The sequence below is a fragment of the Salvia miltiorrhiza genome, chromosome 3 (assembly GCF_028751815.1).
Source record: "Salvia miltiorrhiza cultivar Shanhuang (shh) chromosome 3, IMPLAD_Smil_shh, whole genome shotgun sequence".
NCBI lineage: Eukaryota > Viridiplantae > Streptophyta > Magnoliopsida > Lamiales > Lamiaceae > Salvia > Salvia miltiorrhiza.
In genome coordinates, this window is record NC_080389.1 from 5,001,643 (window position 1) to 5,024,006 (window position 22,364).

Sequence of the window (22,364 nt, forward strand, 5' to 3'; positions counted from 1 at the left end):
ACTCATTAATTATAACATCCTTATGTTATAATTAGCAGCGCTTCAATTAAAAGAAATATTTAACACATCGAAAAGTCCACTTTCTTAGCAGATCTATTCGCTCTCATCTCGTCTAATTAACCGATTAGAAAGTTAAACTTTCCATTAGGCATGTATTTGAGTCACGGGTCAACAAGAATTGACTATGCTCAAATTCTAATTTCACTAAAAATTTCGGCATGACCTATTCATATATAATGTCAGCCACGAGATTTCAACGCGTGAATCTCACTACGTGAACTCGTCTCTCGACTCAAAACTTAACATCTTGACATCTTTTCAACGCAAACCAAACAATTCAAAATCATCAAAACTCTTTATCAGTAAACTAGCATTTATACTCGACACCAATTGTTCGAGTGTCAGATACCAACATTTATGTGCGTTAATCATAACTCTCACAACTCACACCATTTAGTCATATCGTATCATCCATCAAAACAAATATAATCAAGTTGTTTTCTAGAAAGTTTTGCTGTTTTTGTGTCATCTTTAAAAATTCATAACAACCAACTCAATCATCATAAACTATCATACCAATTGATCTCAAAAACTTCATGAAGTGTAGTTCACTCTAAAAATGGTAGTTAACCAAAAAGGTTAAAGGTTTTTGGAGATATTGCTCTTTTAGTGCAGGCTGTCAAAGATTGACAGTTTCTGCCAATTTTGTTTAGGCCATTAGAAACCAAGGCAAACCTTAATAAAATTCCATCAAATTTAATCATCCAAAACTAAAGGTATCCTTGAAGATTTGGTTAAATTTTCACAAGAGAAAACGTTCATATGATCTGCCAAATAAACAATGAAACTCATACACTTTTACTGTTGGACAAATATGACAGCAGAACAGGGCATTTTTGAAATAATAAACTGCTCTGTTTCAGAGGTCATAAAAATCGAAATCTTATGTTTTTAGAAAATTATTGAAGTCTAGTTTCGTTTAAAAAAAACGGTGATGCAAAATCCTTCATGGATTAATAGATATAAACGTTTTTGTGAAGTCTACCAATAGTTGACAGATTCTGTCAAGGATTTTTCAAAATATCTTTAAAATAGCAAACATCATCCAAAAGACATGAAATTTTGCAGAAACGAAATACACATATCATAGATAAACATACTAAAATTTCAGAGCCATCAAGCAATGAAAACTCATCGAAACATAAGCTTGAAACTGCTGTAAAATTTTGACAGAATTCCAGTTTTAATCTCGTTCAACAATTATCATCCATAAATTGTAAATCAATTAGCATGCTCATGTGATATCGTAGAACACATATACGCAATAATATTCATTATGCAACGTCTCAAACTTCACGAATTTAAATAATCATACTCTAAAAATTTATACAATTTTCGTGCTTGGAAAAATACGAATTTAATATATATCGATTCTAGCATACCCCTAAGCACAAATATCAAGTCAAAACGATCAAACAAAAATCGAAAGACAAGCTAATATGTGAAAAACGGGGCTGCCCTCATGGGTTTCATAGCTACGGTTCGTTCCGTTCTTACTCCCTTCATTAAACATGCTCAACATCTACCCAAGAACAACATACTAAAATTTCACGACGATCCGACGTCGTTTCAAAATAAAGTCGAGAATCGACGTTTTTCGACGTCGACGAAAATCGAAAAGAAAACCATCAAAACGTAGGTAGAGATCTTACCTACTTAGATACGTGATCGAAAAGATGATCGGCGCTCGTCTCGGTGCTCAAATCGGAAGTCAAAAGCTCTAAGCTAATGTTTTCGTATATTTTCATATATCGATTCGTAAGACCAAGCTCCCTTATTTATAAGCGAAGAAGACAATTCTAAATTGTCTTGTCTTCCTTAGTCAACAATTACGACTAAGGAATTCACACTTGAGTCAACAATTACGACTAAGGAATTCACACTTGAACTGTCTTACTTAGTATTAGAATATATCAAATATATCCTAATCTAGTCCATAATATCTTTCAGTTTTGGTGGGGTAGCCTTAGATATTTAAGATATTAACCCGTTAGTCGTTAAATATCCCGTTTCGTCTCGTTTTAACGACTAATTACCCACATTCTTCGTTACTCACCCTCTTAACTCCTACTCACTTTCATTACACTCGTAATTCTATATAAATATAGAAAACGCAAGCTCGTTCTCGAAATTCTGATAAACGAGCTCGGTTCGTTTATCGAGAAATCCCGATTTACTATTCACTCGTCGTCCAAAAATAAAAACTTTCATTATTGGACTCGTATCGAAAAATTAAGAATATTTCTCGACGACATGCACGTAAGATTTTGAAAGTCGACAAAAAGACGAAATAGCAGTATTTTACTATTCATCGTCAAAAAGTCAAAAATTTCAAAAACGTCTTAACGGACTCAGATCTCACTTCCGAGTTCACCGTTCTCATTCAAATAATTATCTCGAATTATTCAAATACTCAAACTCAATTACGGATATAAAATCACACATCATCCTCACATCATCAAAAGAACATCTCAACATCTTTAAAATATAACAACAAAACTTCATATAACTCCTCATCTCTATACAAAGTAATCAAACAAGGGATCTTATACCCTACTTACTCAAACTTAAGCAATTAAACACGTCATCAAAAGCCCGGGTATTACAGTTCCCCACCTCAACACCTTCCATCACCAGTGCAAAGGCTCTATAGGAGGTCCATAAATTCTCATATTCATTTAATCTCATTTCTACACTTCTATTTTAAATTATATTTTTTTATTAAAAACAAAATTCAACATTACAATAATTAAAATAAAATATAAAATTTTAAAACTAAAAATATTAAAAATTAGGTAAGAAAAACTAAAAGAATTAAAAAAAACAAATTTTTAATTAAAATATTATGACTATTTTATCCTCATTGATCCGGATCAATTTGATCCGTAAGGATTTATCCTTATGAAAAATAGATGGTTGTTGAAATGTTCCATTAATTGCATCATCATCGTGTTGACTAGTTACATATATATTATCCCTTAATTAAACTACTTATATTTTTCAAAAGAGGAAGTCTCCCAAATGATTCATTCGCTCGCATAGAGTGGTCTGCACCGTGTGGACTGCTCACATTATGATATGGACCACTCACATAATTTAATAGAATATTTGTAAATGCCCTATTAAATATTCGATCTAATAAAATTTTTAGTTCACACTGTGTAAACTATCCCATAGGAAAATTTGTGTTTCTAAAGCCTTAAAACATTTTTCTAACCATCCGATCGAGAGAGAAACATTTTTATAATAGGTATAGATTTGCTAGCACTTTGATATACAAACTTTCACTAAATTTTAATTTTACCAATGAACTAAATATTCTTCATTCAAATAAACAAACTTTTACAATGTTGTCATGAATAGCCAAAAATTAATGCTGAATTAGACGCCTAAAATTTCTACATGACTTAAATGACCTATATACTAGATATAATTTGATATGCAAGTGACTTGGTATATTTTTTTTTTTTTTTTTGATCAGAAGTGACTTGGTATATTAACTAGCCTCTTCACTAAAGTCGATGATTGTGCCAAAAATAAGATACCATGCACAACAATTTACCAAAATTGGTGCAAGTAGAATTTTAAATTCATGTAAAAAATTAAAATTAGGAGAAAGTTGGTATATCTAGGCACAGTTACCCCTCTTGTTAGGGATCGGAGAGACTAAACTTTCGACGTAGAGATTCGTTGGAAATGAATGCTTAAGTTTCTTGATCCGCCAAAAGACATCGTCGTCCTCTACTGGATCGTCGAGCTCAAAAGCCGAACCATGAACTAGCCGAATCTCCACGTCGTCGACTGCGCTAAATGGGGCTACGGATGGAAGAGTTTCACAAGGCTCATAAACAACAACATCCCTCACTTTCACCCAACAATCCTGCTTCATTACCCACACATCAAAGAGCGTTTTCTTGTTATAATTATAACAAACCGCGCTAAGGCACCCCTCGTTGAGGCTCAACGACAGCGTCGTGTCACGTGGCATCTCCATCACTCCAAACTCCTCGCTCTTCATGTCGAAGGTAGCAATGTCGGCTATGAATCTAATTGAACTAAAGCTAAAGCTGCTTCAATAGTTCAATCCACAGTCAGTATCTTTTCATATTTCAAGATTCTATTGTGCAGACCTCACCTCCAACGGTCAAATACTGAGATCTAAAGTGGGAATAAAGTGAATTCATTCATAGTTTCGACTCAAATTACATACCTTTTTTATGCAAAAAAGGGATTTAAAGGAAAATAATCCGACAAAATATTTTGCAAGAAAGAAAAGAAATACATCACCTGAAAGTGTTGTCTGAAGCCATGGCGATCGATTCGGACTGCCCTTGCTGTGATTGTCAAACCACCACCAGTGTGATGAATCCTTCTTCTTCGCCTCCGTCATCATCATCATCTTCTTCTTCTTCTTCATAGATTCAAAATTTGCAGAATTTCATTAATCAAAATTACTTCGGTCTGATTCCGATTAGTCTTGGACACATCCGAAATACTATGTTCAATTTTTTCTAACCTATGTTTTTAGAAAAACCATTCAAGAAAAAATAACAGGAATAACCAAATAAGTAACAACAATTTAAAGTTTACCCTTTGCGATTAGAAGATAGTGGATAAGGCGAGTTCGTGGCTAAAGTTTGATTTATTTAAATCCGAGACCAGAAGCTGCTTATTCCGATTGACGTATAACTAGTGAATTTCACTCGCAAAATACTTGATGATTGCAAGTTTCTCGTTGTTAATAACTAACACTATTTCAACGATTTCTTCAACGATTGCAAGTCTTGACAGTATTTCTTCAACGATTTCGTTAGGAAAAAAGAAAGATAGCTCGCCGCCTTCGGTATCCATAGCTGACCCGAGAGTAACACGCAGAAGATAAACGCTCTTCCTGCGAAAGAAAATATGCAAATTTTATCCTGCGAAAGAAAATATGCAAATTTTATCTCTAAAAATTAGTCAAAATTTATCTCAAAACATCAAACCTTCGTATTTAAAGGTTGAAACAAACACTAAACTATCCTAACACAACTAGGAAACCAAAACTAATTAGGAAAATATTAAAAGCCTGAAAAGAGATATGCATCAGATATTTAATATGTATCAAATATGTTCCGTATTTAAAGCTGGAAACAAACCCCAAACTATTCTAACACAACTAGGAAACCAAGAACTACGCTGTTTTTTTTTTTTTGTTATTTCAATATTGAAATGTTTTTTTATATATATAAGTGGATGTTTTTTATTGGGAAATAATATGTATCTCGACATATTTTGAAAATTCTACTTTCCCCCAAAATAAAAAGTAATAAAAATACTTTTTAATTGTGTTTGAGACGAGTACGAGTATATAGATTTTACATTGATATGGATGGTTGAACTATACTAGTCGGACCATAGTTTGGGTTCATCGTCTTGTTTAACCATGATCAACTATTTCAGATAGCGTTTCTAGGTGACTCGATCTATTGGTTAGAGGGGAAGTGTCTTACCAACAGACAGCGTCTACAAATTAAAGATTAAAAATAAATTAAAATCTCACATATTTTTCTATTTATTCTAGTATGTATTATTAATATTTAAATAATTTCATGATGCTAATTGCCGGGATAAGATTAAATATGTCGCGTGTTGGGCACTATGCAACAATTGTTTGTGAAAATGGTGAATAAAGTTGTCTGCAAACACACAACATCAAAGGGGGAATTCAAGGAAAAAAACTTACAGAATATCCAATTAAACGCCAACAAACAACTTAAATTATGCTGACAGCAGTCACGCTTATGGATTGATATCCACGACCCTCATGTTGGAGCTTATGCCTGACCTCCTGATCTTTGTTGCAATGATTTTGGTCGTCACCATCTTTAACCCTCCCACATATCTTATCGATTCTGGAAGGGTCTCCAAATTTGGACAATTCTTGATTTCTAGTTGCTTGAGCGAAAGCGCTAAGCCATTTTCAACTCGTACATTTCTCAGATTCCACAGCTCTTCGATGCACATGACTTCGAGGCTGGGAATATATTCATACACGATCACCATTTCTTGACCAGTGTATGCGTTCCGCAACTTGAGGTGTTTTAGCTTGGGCAGCTTCTCTAGTAGTGGCATGGGGTCTTCTTCAAGACAGCTATTAACCAACTTCAAGGATTCAAGATTTGAAGGGAAACTATTTGGTAACCTGGCAAGGAGTCCATCCAATTTGAGTGTCTGAAGATTTTGTAGAATACCAAGCTTATCCAAACAAGGCATGCTTCTAAAACGAAACCCTTTCAATATTAGGTTTTTGAGGTTCCTCAACTGAGTTAATGAAGCAAAGAGTTTGCTTACATCTGTGTTTCCATTCATTTCTTCGATACCCAGTTTGCGAAGCCGATACAACATTTTCAATCCCGAGAGACCATATGTCCAATTATCAACTGAGATGTAGGTTAAGGTCTCAAGATTCTGTAGCGCATCTATCTTCAAAGGCTTGCGGCAGATGACATGTGACAAGTAGAGATGGCGAAGGCTACGCATTTCCCATATAATATCTGGCACCTCCATCATGAAGTTTTGAGCTATGTCAAGAACTTCAAGTTTTTTCAAGCGCCCCAGCCAGTCTGGGAGCTCTTGAATGTGATTGTTTCTCAATCCCAAGTATCGTAACTCAATCAATGTGCCAATACCATCCGGTAAATTCTTCAGCCGAAAATCTTCCTAGTCAAGTATCTTAAGTAGTTCAAAACTCTTCCAATAGGATGGACTAGTGTCGAAGTAGCCACCTCCCTGGAAGAAGAGAGAAACAAGATGTTTATCTTGATCCGTGGAGTAATTGAACTTGTCTTGACTACAAATGATAACACGATGATAACGAGGACTCTGAGAGGGTCGATTATTTCCATTGCTTCTTAGGATTTCAAAACTCATTTCCACCTCTGCTTTTTTGATGGATAGCTTGTGTAGTACAACATTCACGTGATACCTTGCAAGGATGGATAGCTTGTGTAGTACAACATTCATATATAATAAGCAACGATTTCAATGATTTTCTTGTAAATTAGTCAATATGTCTACATATATGGCAGCGTTTTGTTATTTATGTAGAACATATATGACAAGACTTGTTTGGATGGTTATATGTAGCACTTACATCTTTGGATGCTATGTTATCTATGCTAATATTATTTTGTTAATGTTATTTTATTATTTCAATTTATTTATTCATTTTTAGACATAATAAAAGAAAATTTGAGAATAAATACAGAATTTGCAGGAAAACCGTTATCTATAATAGAAAATCGTTATCTATAATGAAAATAGACAACACAATTCGAACCATTCATAACGGATGCAAACTGTAATGTAAAACAACGATAACGAAAAGTAACCGTTATGTAAAACACAAAAAACCGTTATTTATGATGAAACTAGATAACGAAATTTAAACAATACATAACGATTATAATACTGTTATGTATAATAAAGATAACGTAAACAAACCGTTATGTATCGCAAACTAGAACGTTATCTATAATAACTTGAATATGTAATCATAACGGTTTTTATGATCTTTAATAACGGTGGTGAACGTTATCTATGACTGTTATAGATAACGGATAAAATCCGTTATCTATGACTGTTATAGATAACGGATAAAATCCGTTATCTATTAGGGTATATAACCGTTATCTATTAATTACAAAGATAACGGTAAAAACCGTTATAAAAAGTCGAAAAATGCGATAACTATGATGGTGAAAAAAATAAAAATTTCCAATACATAACGGTAAAAAATATTAATACATAACGGTATAAACCGTTATGTATAAGTGTTAAAGATAACGGTTTTATATCGTTATGTATGAGCGCATATACCGTTATCTATACTACTATACATAACGGTTTAAAAACCGATATGTATGACCGTGTCATACATATCACCACTATACTTATCGGTTTTTTGGTCTCATAGATAACGGATTTTATCCGTTATCTATGAGCGTTTTTGTAGTAGTGTTGTGCCCTTTTCCTTGCATTCAATAAAGGATTCATCAACTAAATCTTGTAAATAGGAATGAACACGATGTGCAGAACCCTCTCCTCCTTTTGCAGACCAAATCTGTTCCATCTTTTCTTCCCTCATAGTTATATTTTCCTTATAGAATGCCATCTGTAAGAAGCATGGCTTCACTTCTTCATCTAATTTATGATAAAACGGATCCAATTTCTCCAAAGTTGTACCCAAATCAATTGGTTGCTGAAGAAGTTCTTCCCATTCACTCCCTAAGCATCTCTTCTTTGCTAACTGTTTTCCCACCTCTTTAATAGCTAATGGCAGACCGCAGCAATATTTGGTCAACATCTCTCTTCCTTGCTTCTCCAATTCCTTTGGGAAGTTGTACTCACCTCCCAATTTATTGCCACGGTTTATTGTTTGTAAAAATAATTTCCAGCTCTTTTTAGAATCCAAAAATTCCATATCATAAACTTCATGGTCCATTATCCGTACATTTGCACTCGTTGTGTGACTTGTGAACACCAATCTACTTTTCTTGTCTGCTTACATGAGAATGATGCAAAAAAGAGTGTTGTAAACAAAAGTTTAATTGAATCGTACTGGAATTGAAAATTCATTTGTGAATGTTAAATGCGTTGAGAATTGAGAATGCATGTGAACATGCACAAATAAGTCAATAATTTTGATGAAAATTTTCAACATATTAAATAGTATGTATATTCATTAGTTATATTGGTTTATTAAAGAAAATTTATTGATTTATTCACTATTTTCATTTCTCACGAAAAAAAAAATCTCAATAGAACCACACACACACTATATATATATATATATATATATATAGAAGGGATCAATAGAAAAGCTAAATATTCGAGAAAAGCAGAGAAATTGAACAAGTCAATAATTTTACTGAATACGCCAACAATTTTACTGAACGGAATAAATGTGCGTGTTATTCACTGAATATCTCGTTCAGTGAAATTGTTGGCGTATTCAGTAAAATTATTGACTTATTCAACTTCTCTGCTTCTCTCGAATATTTAGCTTCTCTATTGATCCCTTCCCTATATATATATATATATATAGGATTGGACTAAAATATAAATACCTCTTAATTATAAAATATGAACCATTTTCAAAATATATGATTGATTCATCACCTTATTAGATGGATTCATGGTCCTGAGTTCGAATCTCATAGGTAGCAACTTTTTTTTTTTTCACAATTCAGACATTTTATACAGTGAATTCATACATATTTTATATAGAATTCATACATTTACATACGTTTTCTTAAGATTAAATTTCAACCGATACATTATAAGTAGAATAAGAACTATTTTAAATCATTAGATCATCAAGATCCGAGATTGATTCATGATCTTGAGTTCGAATCTTACATGTAGCAAAAAAAAATTATTTTTGCAATTCAAATATTTACACGGCAAATTCATACGTTCTATATAAAATTCATACATTTACACACAATTCTCTAAGATTAAATCTTATTTAAATCCATTCCTATTTCAGGGATTGGATCAAATAAAAATCTCTCTTAACATACAAACTACAAACCAGTTGCACTTGACCTATAAAGTATCTACACTTGTGCTATAAAGTATTTACATTTTCGTGACCTATATAGTGCAGTTTATTACTAGGAAAATGTAGTTACATTATATGTTAAGTGCAATTATCCTATTCCCTCCGTCTCACAAAAAAAAAAAAAACATGAACTTTCTGCCATTTTGGGACATCTCACAAAAATATGAATATTTTTATTCTTTGTACACTATCGCACCACAATCCATTTACTTTTTATCTCCACTTTTCATAAAGTGAGACCAATTTCCAACTCACAATTTACTTTAATTATTAATATTTTTTAAAACTCGTGTCACTCGCAAATATCCATGCATGTTTTTGTAAGATATGGGGAGTATAAGTTAAGTACAAGGTTTTTAGTTTTTATGATTAATGAGCTTATATTGGAATTCAACCCTATATATAAAGCGCAACTCAATTGCTAAGACGTTTTTCCTCCGATCATTAGATTGGAAATGGAGAATCATTAATCATAGAAAGACGTACCTTCGTATGGAAGAGCTCCCAAGATAGATTGCAAGCGTATTCGTTTTGGCAGGTCGTCAAGAACTATGAGATATTGCCTTCCTTGTAGGTATTGGTGAAGCATTTCTCGGAGACTTGGGTTGTCTGCGTGCTCCATCTTTTCCAATAACGAATCTCTTTCCATTTCCTCACTATCAACTACCTGTTGTATTAGTTTCATAAGTATATCTTTGACAGTTAAGCCAGTTAGACGTACCCAACCACGGCGATCAAATCGGGCAACGACGTCTGGATGGTTGTATAGTTGTCTGGCGAGAACTGTCTTCCCAATCCCAGACATGCCTTTCAGAAGAAGAATCGAACGACTTTTTTCCTCGTTGAGAATTGTAGTGACCCGCTCTTTTATATATTTTAAATCCAGTAATGAGTGTGTATTTTTGTTCATCAGTGAATGAAAACGGATATTATTCTGATATGAATTCAGCTTATGATCCTGAATTTATATTGTTAAAGCAGTTAATGATATTATTTCAGAGTTATAACTGACTTAGCAAAGTCACGTTATTTATTTAAGCGAGATGGAATTAGATTTTATTTTTACTCAAGTTGTGGATTATTTCCGACTCGTGAATTAATTAAATCTGCGGATTTAATTTATATATTAGAACAACGAACGAATTAAATCTACGGATTTAATTTTGATTCATTATATAACTTATCGATTTTAGCGAGATATCACATGTCGAAATCGAGATTTATGTAAATACAGTATCAAGCAGAATCGAAGCCAGTATTTTATTTCAGTTACGGAATCACCGAGACATAGAAAATACATCATTAATTCTTCTATATTATTTTTTTTTCTTTTTCTTTCCATCAATCTTTGACCACTCATTTTTCACCCCAACCATTCACTCTTTGACTACCATTTTCCCCCATCACTCATCATTTTTCCCACCACTCATCACTCAAGTATGCAGCCAACAATCCTCCTCTATTAACTTCAACTCCAGCCAACAGACTCCCCTTTCACTCACAGCAGCGTCGACTTCCCTGCTGCCATACTTGAACAAGCTTCAGTTCATTTGAGACTTCATTAACAGGAGAGAAAGAGCTGCCCAACTTCCGCCAAATCCTCAAGGTAAGCTTCGGCTTGAACGTTTCCACCTCCTGCCATAACCTCCACCTGCATTTTTAAAGCAATAACACCTTGATCATATTTCAGTTATTCCTCATCTCAATCATCAATACCACAACAGCCAACCAACAAGCTAGATACTCAAGGTATTTATGCGACCTCAGTTATTCAATCCAGTTTGCATTCATACCATCAAACATGATCAGATTCAAATGATAGATGGCAATAAGCTTGATAAACTTAGCAAAGTTACATACTCTATGAAATAGCATTTGTTACTTTCCTGTTGTATTCATATCTATAGAGCTCATAACAATCCACATATGCGAACTCATGATTTATGGCATTTCACGAAAGTAGTATGATTCATACATTGAGATATTACCACTGTACAACCAAAGCCATAAGAGCTCCCATCATGTAGCAACATGAATCGAAATACAATAGCAGGGGATAGAACAAAAACTTAGCTTAAGGAATAGGGTCGACTGCCCTGTTTAGTCGAGCTCAAGGAAGACGACGGCGAAGCCGAAGGTTCCAGCAGCAGCGGCGTCGGGGCTCGGGGAATCAACGACGACGGTGGCCTGGTGCTCCTACTGCTGTCGATCCAGAGATAGCAGTGGGTGGATGGCGGCTGGACGAGAAGCTGGTCGGCGGAGGGAGAGATGGTGGGCCGATCAACTGCTGCTCGGCCACGGCCAGAGGAGATCCGAGGGAGGAGGCGGATCTGCTGCGAGGACGCCGGAGGCGGCGGCGCAGCCGCTGGATGAGAGGGAGCTAGGGCTCGGGCGCCGCTCTTCGCGGTGGGATGCTGGGGTTTAAAGCGTCACCGGTCAAATCTGACCGGAGCAGATGACGACTGAACGGCCGGCCCAACCGACCAGAGCTTGAACGAGAGAGAGAGAGATCGGCTTGGGGGGGGGGCGGCGGCGTTACCTCAGCAGCGGCGACGTCCAGCGACATAGCTTCCAGGCGCGTCGGCAGATGACGCCGACCGGAGCAGGCGGCAGCTGAGTGGCCGGAGAGGGAGGGCCGATCGAGCGCCGATTTTGAGAAAGGGAGCGAGCGGCCCTTGAGAGAGATCAGAGAGAGAAAGGCGAGAATTGATTTTGAGGAAATAGGGAGAGAGAACCGAGATGTTGGGGGAAGAAATTTTGGGCTTTTCCTATTGTAATTAAAGTTGGGCTTATTTATTTTAATTGGGCTTATTTATTTAATTCTTTGGGCCTTGTTGATTTATTTTTAGTGGGCTTGAGTTGGGCTGGCTTATTTATTAATATTGGGCTTCTGATTTTATTTAAATGGCCGATTTTAATTACTGATTGGGCCTCCGATTTTATTTATATGGGCTTTGATTTAATTGTTGTTTTGATTTGTATGGGCTTCATTTAATTGAGTTGGACTTTATTTATTTTAATAATTGGGCCATTACATTGGGCCATTTCATTGGGCCGGAGTTTATTTAATTATGTTGGACTCCTTATTTGGGCTTCGTTTCAGTGGGCCGATTTTATTTTAAATTACAGTGGGCTTGAGTTGGGCCGAAAATTTGGGCCTTTATTTTCTTTTCTTTGGGCTTCATAATTATTTATTTTTGGGCCTTGTTGTATTTATTATAATTGGGCCTAATTCAATTATTTTGCTTGGGCTTTAGTTTAATTCATTGGGCCTAATTTAATTATTTCATTGGGCCTAATTTAATTAATTCATTGGGCTTTGTTATTTTATTCCGATTGGGCCTCCTAATTATTTTCTTTAGGCCTTGGTTATTTATTCAACTGGGCCCTAAAATTTTTTTTAATTACTTGAGTCCATGAATTACTCCAACTAAACTTTTCAATTTAATTATTGGAATGCCACGATTTATTTAATTCAAGCCCACTTTTCTTAATTAATTATTAGGCTGTATTATGTTGAGCCTTTTAATTATTTGACTTATATTATTACTTCAAGTCATATTTGTTTGGCCCGGTTAATTAGACGCAGCTGCCCAATTACGATTAATTCTTACGAGATTACTAAGCGAATGAGCCGACTTAGTTATTTTCTTTTAATCGATTAAATAGAGCGAGATCTTTTAATCCCATTTAAGTTAGAACACCCTAAGAGAACGGATTAATTTTTATTAATTATCCGGCTTCATGAAACGAGACTTAGCTTTTGTTTAAATCCGATAGCTTGGATTAACAATAGAAACTCCTTGATTACTATTTCAGAATAATAATTCATGCATATAGATCATGCATAGTTAATTCTGTATTCTCATTATTTGAGGATTTTACTTGAGCAGTATCTTATTTATATTTTCGTAATAAAGGTCAAGCACGAGATTAATAATCAGTCAAGGAACTACTGTACCACAGAAAGTTTATATCAGGTGGGCATTACTTTCATATATATCAAATGAGTTTAAATATTACGTTCAAGCAAGTTATTTCATGATTAAATTAATTGAAGTTATTTCAAATATTGTCTTGCCATAAAATATTTAAATTTCAGTATGATATCTATCTGATGTGACTTTTATCATGTAATCGAATTCGGGTCTTGAGCAGTTGATAGCTATCCTGCCAGGGCTAGTGTACACCAGTGACCGTGAGTCATCTAGCGGGTTGGCCGGTCAAGTGACCGTGAGAGGTGGCCACCTCTCCGGCACAAAGTTCCAGATATGATAGATTACAAGAGAACTTAGACTGCAGTCGAACTTAAAGAATCACAAATGAATTTAGTAAGCTTGGGCCTTTTAGCGAAAAACTCCCTTGCTGTACTGTTTATTATGGCATGACAATTTACAGTTTTGAAGCATGTATTTTATACTTAGGCATACGTGCCCACTGAGTACTTTTGTACTCAAGCCCTGCATATATTTCTAAATGTGCAGGTTGAGCAGCTGCCGATGGTGATGAAGTGACGAGCGGGATTCTTTTGTCTTATTATGTATTAATGAACTCTAGGGTTACATGTCTTCATACATGTAATCAGAATCATATTCCGTTGCGTACTCAAAAGTTTTATGCTATTTTGAATAAGTCAGAGATATCTGAACTTACTAGTTATTTGAGTCTATATGACTAAACTTCTGTTATATGATAAATATCCCTTTTGTTAAATGATGAAATGTGATCCTTCCTTGTTTGATTATCCCCTTTCTACCCCGCTTCTAATCTCCCTCCATTAGTTACGGTTTCCCCGGCTTAATTATCCTTAATTAGGACCGGTCGTGACAAGAATCCACCTGCGATGCAGCAGTTCAGCTTCCTCCAATCCCACCACATCTTCATCTCCGTCGTCTGCTTCTCCCGAGCCTGTCTCCACCCCACCAACTCCCAATTTAAGTAGGCGAATTTTGATCTCGGTGATCCATGTTTGGGCGTAAACGACCTCAGACGAGTAATAGCCGGAGTCGAGGGCAACTTGAACCATCTCGACAATGTCGCATACGAGATAATTGAGGCGTCTCCCCTCTCCCAATTTCTTGTCTCTCATTATTTCCACAATCATTCTCAGCTCATTTATCATTTTTGTTTCAGCCTCGAATGTCGATTTCGTGTCGTACATGCCGTCCTCGGAGAAGCACGGCAGCATCATCCAAAGGTTCAAACAGAAAGTCTTTGCTCGCTGGCGTTCCATCTTTCGGATCAACGATAAGATGAGAGCCTCTGCCATGGTTCTTTGTTGGACCAAACTGCATTCATCACAGCCTCTCGTTAAATATTTTCATCAGACACGATTACTAAAAGGGAGAAGTAGCAAATAACCCCCTATCATAAAACCCCCTAACACATTTACCTCTCTATTTCTGACGGACAGTTAACACCGTTAAATATTTTTTAATTTTCTTTATTTCTTATTTCACTATAATATTTGTTAAGCAAAATACATTGCTACAAATATTTCTACGCAAACCTCAACCTTAATTAATAATAGAGGGCTATTTGCTACTTCTCCATTTCTAAAACTCATAAACTTTGCATCGATTTCCAACTTTTCATGAACTTTAGTTTTGTCATTTAATAGATTGTTTAATTTTGCCACAATTTTCATAAATCCCCAAATGAGAACCTGACATGGCATTTTATAAGTTGCCGGAGACATGACATTGAATTGTCGGACGATTAATAAAACAACATCGCTTAGTTAGTGTAATACGACGTCTTGAATTGTTCTTATCTATGCTCGTTTCGATTGATTTTCCGGTTGAATCCTGCCTTAACTTCGCCCTTGTGAGATTTTTTTTTTCAAATTTTATTCAAGCTCTGAAATGATTTGGGCTTAACAAAATTTAATGAAGAGCACTTTAAATATCATTAGACAAGTACTTGGAATAGTACTAGTACTTCAAGTATTGTAAAGAAAATGTACTCCCTCCGTCCACGAAAAAATTTCCTATTTTTTCTTTTTGGGACGTTCGTAAAAAAACTTCCTACCTATTTTTGGATTATACCCCACCGCTTATAATTATTCTTACTTTTCACTTTTTTACAACTCTCAATATTAATTATAACACTTTTTCACTACTATCAATATACTCAACAACCTTTTTAGCTACTAGCTTTCAATACATTCAACAACTTTTTTCTTAAAACTCGTGTCACTCTCTCCTAAGAAATTCTTTCGTGGACGAATGAAGTATAAAATAACAACATTAATTAGTGGATAAACAAGTACTATTAGTTAAATCTTAAAAAGAAACTAATTATATAAGCCCCAAAATTTAAAATAAGTCAACGCTTTTTACTTGTCTTAAATTTATTACTACTTCTATGTACTTTTAGTCTTCTTGCTACTTTTTATTTCTTGATTCTCTATTTGAAATTTCCACGATACAATAATTTGAATTAATATCGTTTGAGGACATGTCACCTCGAGCTTTTGGGGATTAGCTGGCAGCATATATAAATGTTCTGTTTATATCTTCCTAGCCTTCTTCTTTGTATTTATCTTTTCTATATTAAATTTTTCTATACGCGTGTCTTCCTTTTGATTGATAAATTTATCATTAGAAAAAGAGGAAAAACAAAAAGTTCCTCCTTTAAATGCCTCATTTTTGTTACCCACCATTTTCTACAAAAGAGAATTTCATCATTTATCATTTATTCTTTTCACTCCAAAGAGGGATAATATTATCCATTCATTTTGTGACAAAGTAAAAAGGATAAATGAGAAAGGTGAAAGGTGAAATTCTCTTTTGTAGGAAATGAAGAAAAAGAAAGAATACATTTAAAGTGTGAATTTTTTGTTATTCCTCATTTTCCTATGATAAATTAATTTATCAATCAAAGAGAAGACACCCAGCTGCAATCCTCAATTGGCTTTAACTATAAAGTAGCTAGAGTGTTTTCTTTGGTTACTAGCTATAAGAAAGGGACAAAGTTTATCACATTTTAATGGTCTCCATCTTTATTATGTTTTCTAGGATAAATAAACATGAAAAATAGTATCACATCAATACCTCTTGATAATATTATCATGAATTAATTTGAATAAAAATGAAGCAAAAGGAATTTTCAGGAAAAAAAATATATATTCATCCTGCTAATGGAAAAAATATTCACACTACAACATGTGAAAAGGAAGTGAAAAATGATGAAAATATATGTTTTCCACCCTTCTAATAAAGAGAACACACCACAAATGTAAAATCACAACATATATGGGAACATCTTCATAGTAATAACTTGAATTTAAATTATTTGAAGGGAAAATACCTGTTTTTCTTTTCTTTGTTTTAATTTCCTTTTTCTTTTTGCAGTACGTTTTGCTTGTTATGTGGGCTCGTCTCGATTTTCTTATATGGATCTACCGATTCAATCCTCCCTTCGACCAACACAAAAACCACAATGGGATATGAAATTGAGAGGGAGCTCAAACTTCAGCATACAAAGAAGATGCCAAAAAATGATAATAAAATTCGGACTTAATTTTCCTTTCTTTAGCCACATGTGTTTGACAGTATTCTAGATCTGTTTTCTTCTCTAGATACGAACCTAATTAATAATTATTCTAAAGAAAGTTGCAACTAATTAAATATTACAACTATGTTATCTATATTAAAGTTGCGATCAGTTATATTGAATATCCAGTTGCAGAAGCCAGCAAAGAATCGAGTTGAATTTCAATCCGGCCCTCAACATGGACAAGAATTTTCCTTCAAATTTTATGTAACTATTAATACCTAATGATATAGTAAATTTTACTCTTTCGGTCTCATTTTGATAGTCACCGATTACTTTTTGAAATGTCCCAAGATATAGTCTACTTTTTAAATTTAAATTGCATTAAAAATTTCTTTTACTAAAATAACTTTATTTAATGTGGGTGAAAATAATATGTAGAATAAAAAAATAAGGACAAAATAGAATAATTACATATAAATTATATTATTACTAGACAATTTAATTTGTTTTAGTGAGTCTAACATATTGGATTAGTCTCATCATTGAAAACTTGAGCCTACAAAAGATTTTAAGCAGTATTTAATATTTGTTGGAAATTATACATTGGCTTCGGTGTGATAATAATATCTGTTAAATGTTACGAGAGGAAAGTTAAAAGGATATGTTGATAAATAAGATAAGACTAGGTGCTAATTCTCTAACTCTGCACAAATTAGATATAATTATTTTGATCGTAATTTATTGGAAAGATTGCTGCTATTTATGTAAGGTAATATAAAGTGTAGTTATCGTGAGAACTACATTTTCCGTTAGAACATGATAACAGTGTATTTTCCTATAATGTTAATGACTTCAATGTTAAATTTAATGCATTCGAAAAAACTAAAATTTTCTGTCTCCAAGATTCAAGTGCAAGTATTATTGGTCAAAATAATGAATCAATACAATAGATCTTTATTATCGAAGGACTGTGAATGAGATTCACCGTTCTCATTTTATTTAAGAGTTCTCGTTCGAACCCCTCGCAGATAATTAATATATACTTGATAATACTTTTCATTAAAGTCAAAGGTTGTTATCATCATATTACATTAAATTAAGGAATTATAGTTATCGTCATGTTCACCTCACATGCGTCATGCTTATATTAAGGAATTAGTTTAACAATATTCCGAGCAAAATGCGCAATCGAAGTTGACTATATGCAATTTTTATTACAATAAATTTAAAACAAATCTATTGATGTTAGACAACAACAATGGAAAATTATTATGTATACTAGATAAAAAAGAGCATAAGGCATTCTAAGACACAACTTGTGAATGACCTATTTTACTCATGTTATATATTTATAAAATATAAATCTATTTTGATATTGTCACGACCGGACCTAATTAAGGATAATTAAGCCGGGGAAACCGTGACTAATGGAGGGAGATTAGAAGCGGGGTAGAAAGGGGAATAATCAAACAAGAAAGGATCGCAGTATCATTGTTAACAACAGGGATATTTATAATATAACGGAGTTTTAGTCGTATAGACTCAAATAACTAGTAAGTTCGGATAACTCCGACTTATCCAAAATAACATAAAACTTCTGAGTACGCAGCGGAATAAGGTTCTGATTACATGTATGAAGACATGTAACCCTAGAGTTCATTAATACATAATAAGACAAAAGAGTCCCGCTCGTCACTTCATCACCATCGGCAGCTGCTCAACCTGCACATTTAGAAATATATGCAGGGCTGAGTACAAAAGTACTCAGTGGGCACATATGCCTACTATGAAATATAACATGCTTCATAAAGTTGTAAATTGTCATGCCATCATAAACAGTACAGCAAGGGAGTTTTTCGCTAAAAAGGCCCAAGCTTACTAAATTCATTTGTGATTCTTAAAGTTCGTCTGCAGATTAAGTTCTCTTGTAATCTATCATATCTGGAACTGTGTGCCGGAGAGGTGGCCACCTCTCACGGACACTTGACCGGCCAACCCGCTAGATGACTCACGGTCACTGTTGTACACTAGTCCTGGCAGGATAGCTATCAACTGCTCAAGACCCGAATTCGATTACATGATAAAAGTCACATCAGATAGATATCATACTGAAATTTAAATATTTTATGGCAAGACAACAGTTAAAAAAAATTTTCAGTTCAAAGATTTTGCAATGAAATAACTGTTCAAACATAACATTAAACTCATTTGATATATATGAAAGTAACCCACCTGATAGCAAAGCTTTGCTACAGATTAGTGACTCCTTGACGAGCTCTTATTCTTGCGCTCGACCTTTAATCCGAGAAAATAACGTAAGACTTTAAATCGAGGGAAAATTCTCAATTAAATGAGAATGCGTAATTAAACTATGCATGAATCTCGTATGCATGAACTATTATTCTGAGATAATAATCAGGGAATTTCTATTGTTAATCCAGGCTATCGGATTTAAACAAAAGCTAAGTCTCGTCTCATGAAACCGGATAATTAATTAAAATTAATCTATTCTCTTCAGGATGTTCTAATCCGCCGATTAAATAACCCCACTCCTCGTAGTCGATAGAAAATAAATAATTAATTACTTCAACTTACTCGCTTTAACCTCGTAAAACTCAATCGAGCTTTAATAAATGGGAGAAAGTAATGTTATAAGATTAAATAACAAAAAGGCTCAACATAAGGTAGCCTAATAATTAATTAAGTAGAATTGACTTGAATAATTAACATGAGAGACCCGATTGAAATAATTCATCGCATCAAGTAATTAAATAAATCTTGGCCCAATAAATAAATAATTTGATTAACTGGGCTCAATTAAATAAATTAAACGAGGCCCAACGAATATAACAGCTCAGTTAAAATAAAATAGATGGGCTTCAATTTAAATAAATTCGGCCCAATGAAATAATGTAATAAAAGCCCATCTGAGTAAAATAAATAAATTTAGAGGCCCAATCAGTAATTAAAATCGGCCCATATAAATAAATTCAGAAGCCCAATTCATAATTTAAAATCGGCCCAAAATTAATAAATAATCCAGCCCAACTCAAGCCCACTGAAAATAAATAACAAAGCCCAATAAAATAATAACTAGAAGGCCCAAATCAATTAAATAACAAGCCCATTAAGCCCAAATCAATTAAATAACAAGCCCATTAAGCCCAAATCCTTCTCCCCCAAACATCTCGGTTCTCTCTCTCTCAGCATAACACTCTCGTTTCTCTCTCTCTTTATTCCAAAAAGTCGAGCTCTCTCTCCCTTCAAGAAACCGCTCTCTCTCTTTTTCTTCTCTCAAAATTGTCGGCCATGCTCTGTTTCACTTCCTCTTGCTCAAAATCCCATTTCTCTCTCTCTCAAAGGAAACACACTTCTGCTATCTCTCCTCACTCACGCCTCTCTCCATCTCACTCTATCTTCAGCCGAGTTCTCCCTCAAAATCAGTCGAGCTCAGCCCCTTCCTCTTTCTTTCTCGATCTGTTCGTCCGAGGCGAGAAGGGTGAGTCCAAATTTCTCCCTGATATTGAAATCGCCTCTGTCGCCGCTGCAACATCCGGCGAACAGCCGGGTCTCGCTCGTCCTCCTTCATCGGCTCTTCTCACTCTCAAAGAAACACACACACAGACGCACATCTCACCCTCTCACGCGATTTGCTGCCGCCGCCTCTTGCTCCCATAAAATCAGTTGCGCCTCCGCGGCTCTAAAATTCCGGCGAGATATCGCCGCCTGGGAGCGGCGCCATTCATCTCCTTCGTCCTCAGAAACTCCCTCCGTCGTCGAGCCCTAAGTTTCAGAAAGGGCAGAACGCCGTTGCCGAGCGTCCGCTGCTGCTGCGCTCGAGCCCTTGCTCGGCCATGGTTCAGGTCAGCTGCTGTTGTGTGATTTCCGGCGAGCAGGGGAGGGTCCACCTTTGTTGTCGCTGTTCCCGGCGAAGGGTGTCGCCTTCGTTGTTCTCCGGGGTCGATGGGGTTCGAGTTGCGCCCCACGCCGCCGCTGCTGCCGTTCTCGGACTTCTCCGTCGAAAGTCTGCCGCCTCCGTCGATTCCCCGAGTCCCGACGTCGCTGCTGTAACTCGGATTCCGACAAGGCAGCTCGCCGTCGTCTTCCTTGAGCTCGACTAAACAGGGCAGTCGGCCCTATTCCTTAAGCTAAGTTCTTTAGTTTCATTCTTCCTTTTTATCGATTCGAAAACGTGAATTAGACAAGGTGAAATCTTCTTGTTTTGCTTATATCTCAAATTATGCTCGTTTACTCCTATGTAATCTGTCACTTGTTCATGATCGCATAGTTGGGTGTTTACTAAGTTCAAGATGCTTATAACTTGCTATTCTAGAGTGCATCAGATTGTGAAACTTATGATCTCTCTACTGTACGACATATCTTCCCTATTTGATGCAGATGAACTGTGATATGTAAGATATGGATGTGAACTGAATTGAATATTAGGATAGCATGATTACCTTGAATGTTTGTGCTTTTGGTTGGCTGCGGTGATGTTGAGTTCAATGAGAAGATAGCTGAAAACAAATTGTGCATTTTGTTTGCTTAACAATGCAGGAGGAACTTAGGAAGAAACTGGAGAGGATCAGGTCAATCTTACCTCTCGAATCTTGCAGCAATTATGACAACTTCCTCAAGCTGTTGATGCGTAAAGAGAGAAGGATTTGGTGGATGATATAATAAGGAGTGAAGTTGGTGGCTGTAAAGGGAGGAAAGCATGGCTTTTGGTGGTTGAAGAGGTGGGGAATAAAGGATGGTGGCAGCACACTTATTTCTTTCCACTAACCTTAATGATTTTCCTTTATTGCTTTAATGATTTTCCTTTATTGATTCCTTGTCGGCTGATGGTATTAAACAAGGAATGGTGTTGCATTTGATGTGTAGTAATGTGGGATATGGCTGAAGTAAAGCTCTTGCCTCTTGGGAATTATAACTTGTAGTATAGTAACACGCTTAATGAAATACTAATCTTGAATTCTTACTAATGTAGCGTATATATATATACTCGCACGATATTTGATTTCTTGCTTGCTAGCATCGATGGACTGTAAAATAATCTAAATTAAATCCGTAGATTTAATTCTCCTCACAAGCCGGAAATAATCCACGACTTAAGTAATTATAATAATAATAGAATCGATAGTCTCATCTCGCTTAATTAATTAACGTGACTTTGCTAAGTCAGTTATAACTTTGA

At 35.1% G+C, this 22,364-nt stretch overlaps 1 protein-coding gene and 1 long non-coding RNA gene across 2 annotated transcripts; both read right to left on the bottom strand.

Annotated features, from left to right (window-relative positions):
• Nucleotides 1-5,748: 5,748 nt before the first annotated feature.
• On the bottom strand, nt 5,749-11,687 carry LOC131018176 (probable disease resistance protein At1g58390). Its single transcript, XM_057946896.1, has 5 exons — nt 11,656-11,687; nt 11,198-11,318; nt 10,154-10,334; nt 8,126-8,601; nt 5,749-6,762 (listed from the first exon to the last, which is right to left on the bottom strand). Exons 1-5 carry the CDS (start codon nt 11,685-11,687, stop codon nt 5,842-5,844), a joined length of 1,731 nt encoding a protein of 576 aa, XP_057802879.1. The 3' UTR covers nt 5,749-5,841.
• Nucleotides 11,688-18,677: 6,990 nt separating this feature from the next.
• Nucleotides 18,678-22,165, bottom strand: LOC131017150 (uncharacterized). Its single transcript, XR_009099451.1, has 4 exons — nt 21,768-22,165; nt 21,628-21,684; nt 19,400-19,462; nt 18,678-18,889 (listed from the first exon to the last, which is right to left on the bottom strand). It is a non-coding gene; the product is annotated as an uncharacterized LOC131017150 (long non-coding RNA).
• Between the last annotated feature and the right edge of the window lie 199 nt (nt 22,166-22,364).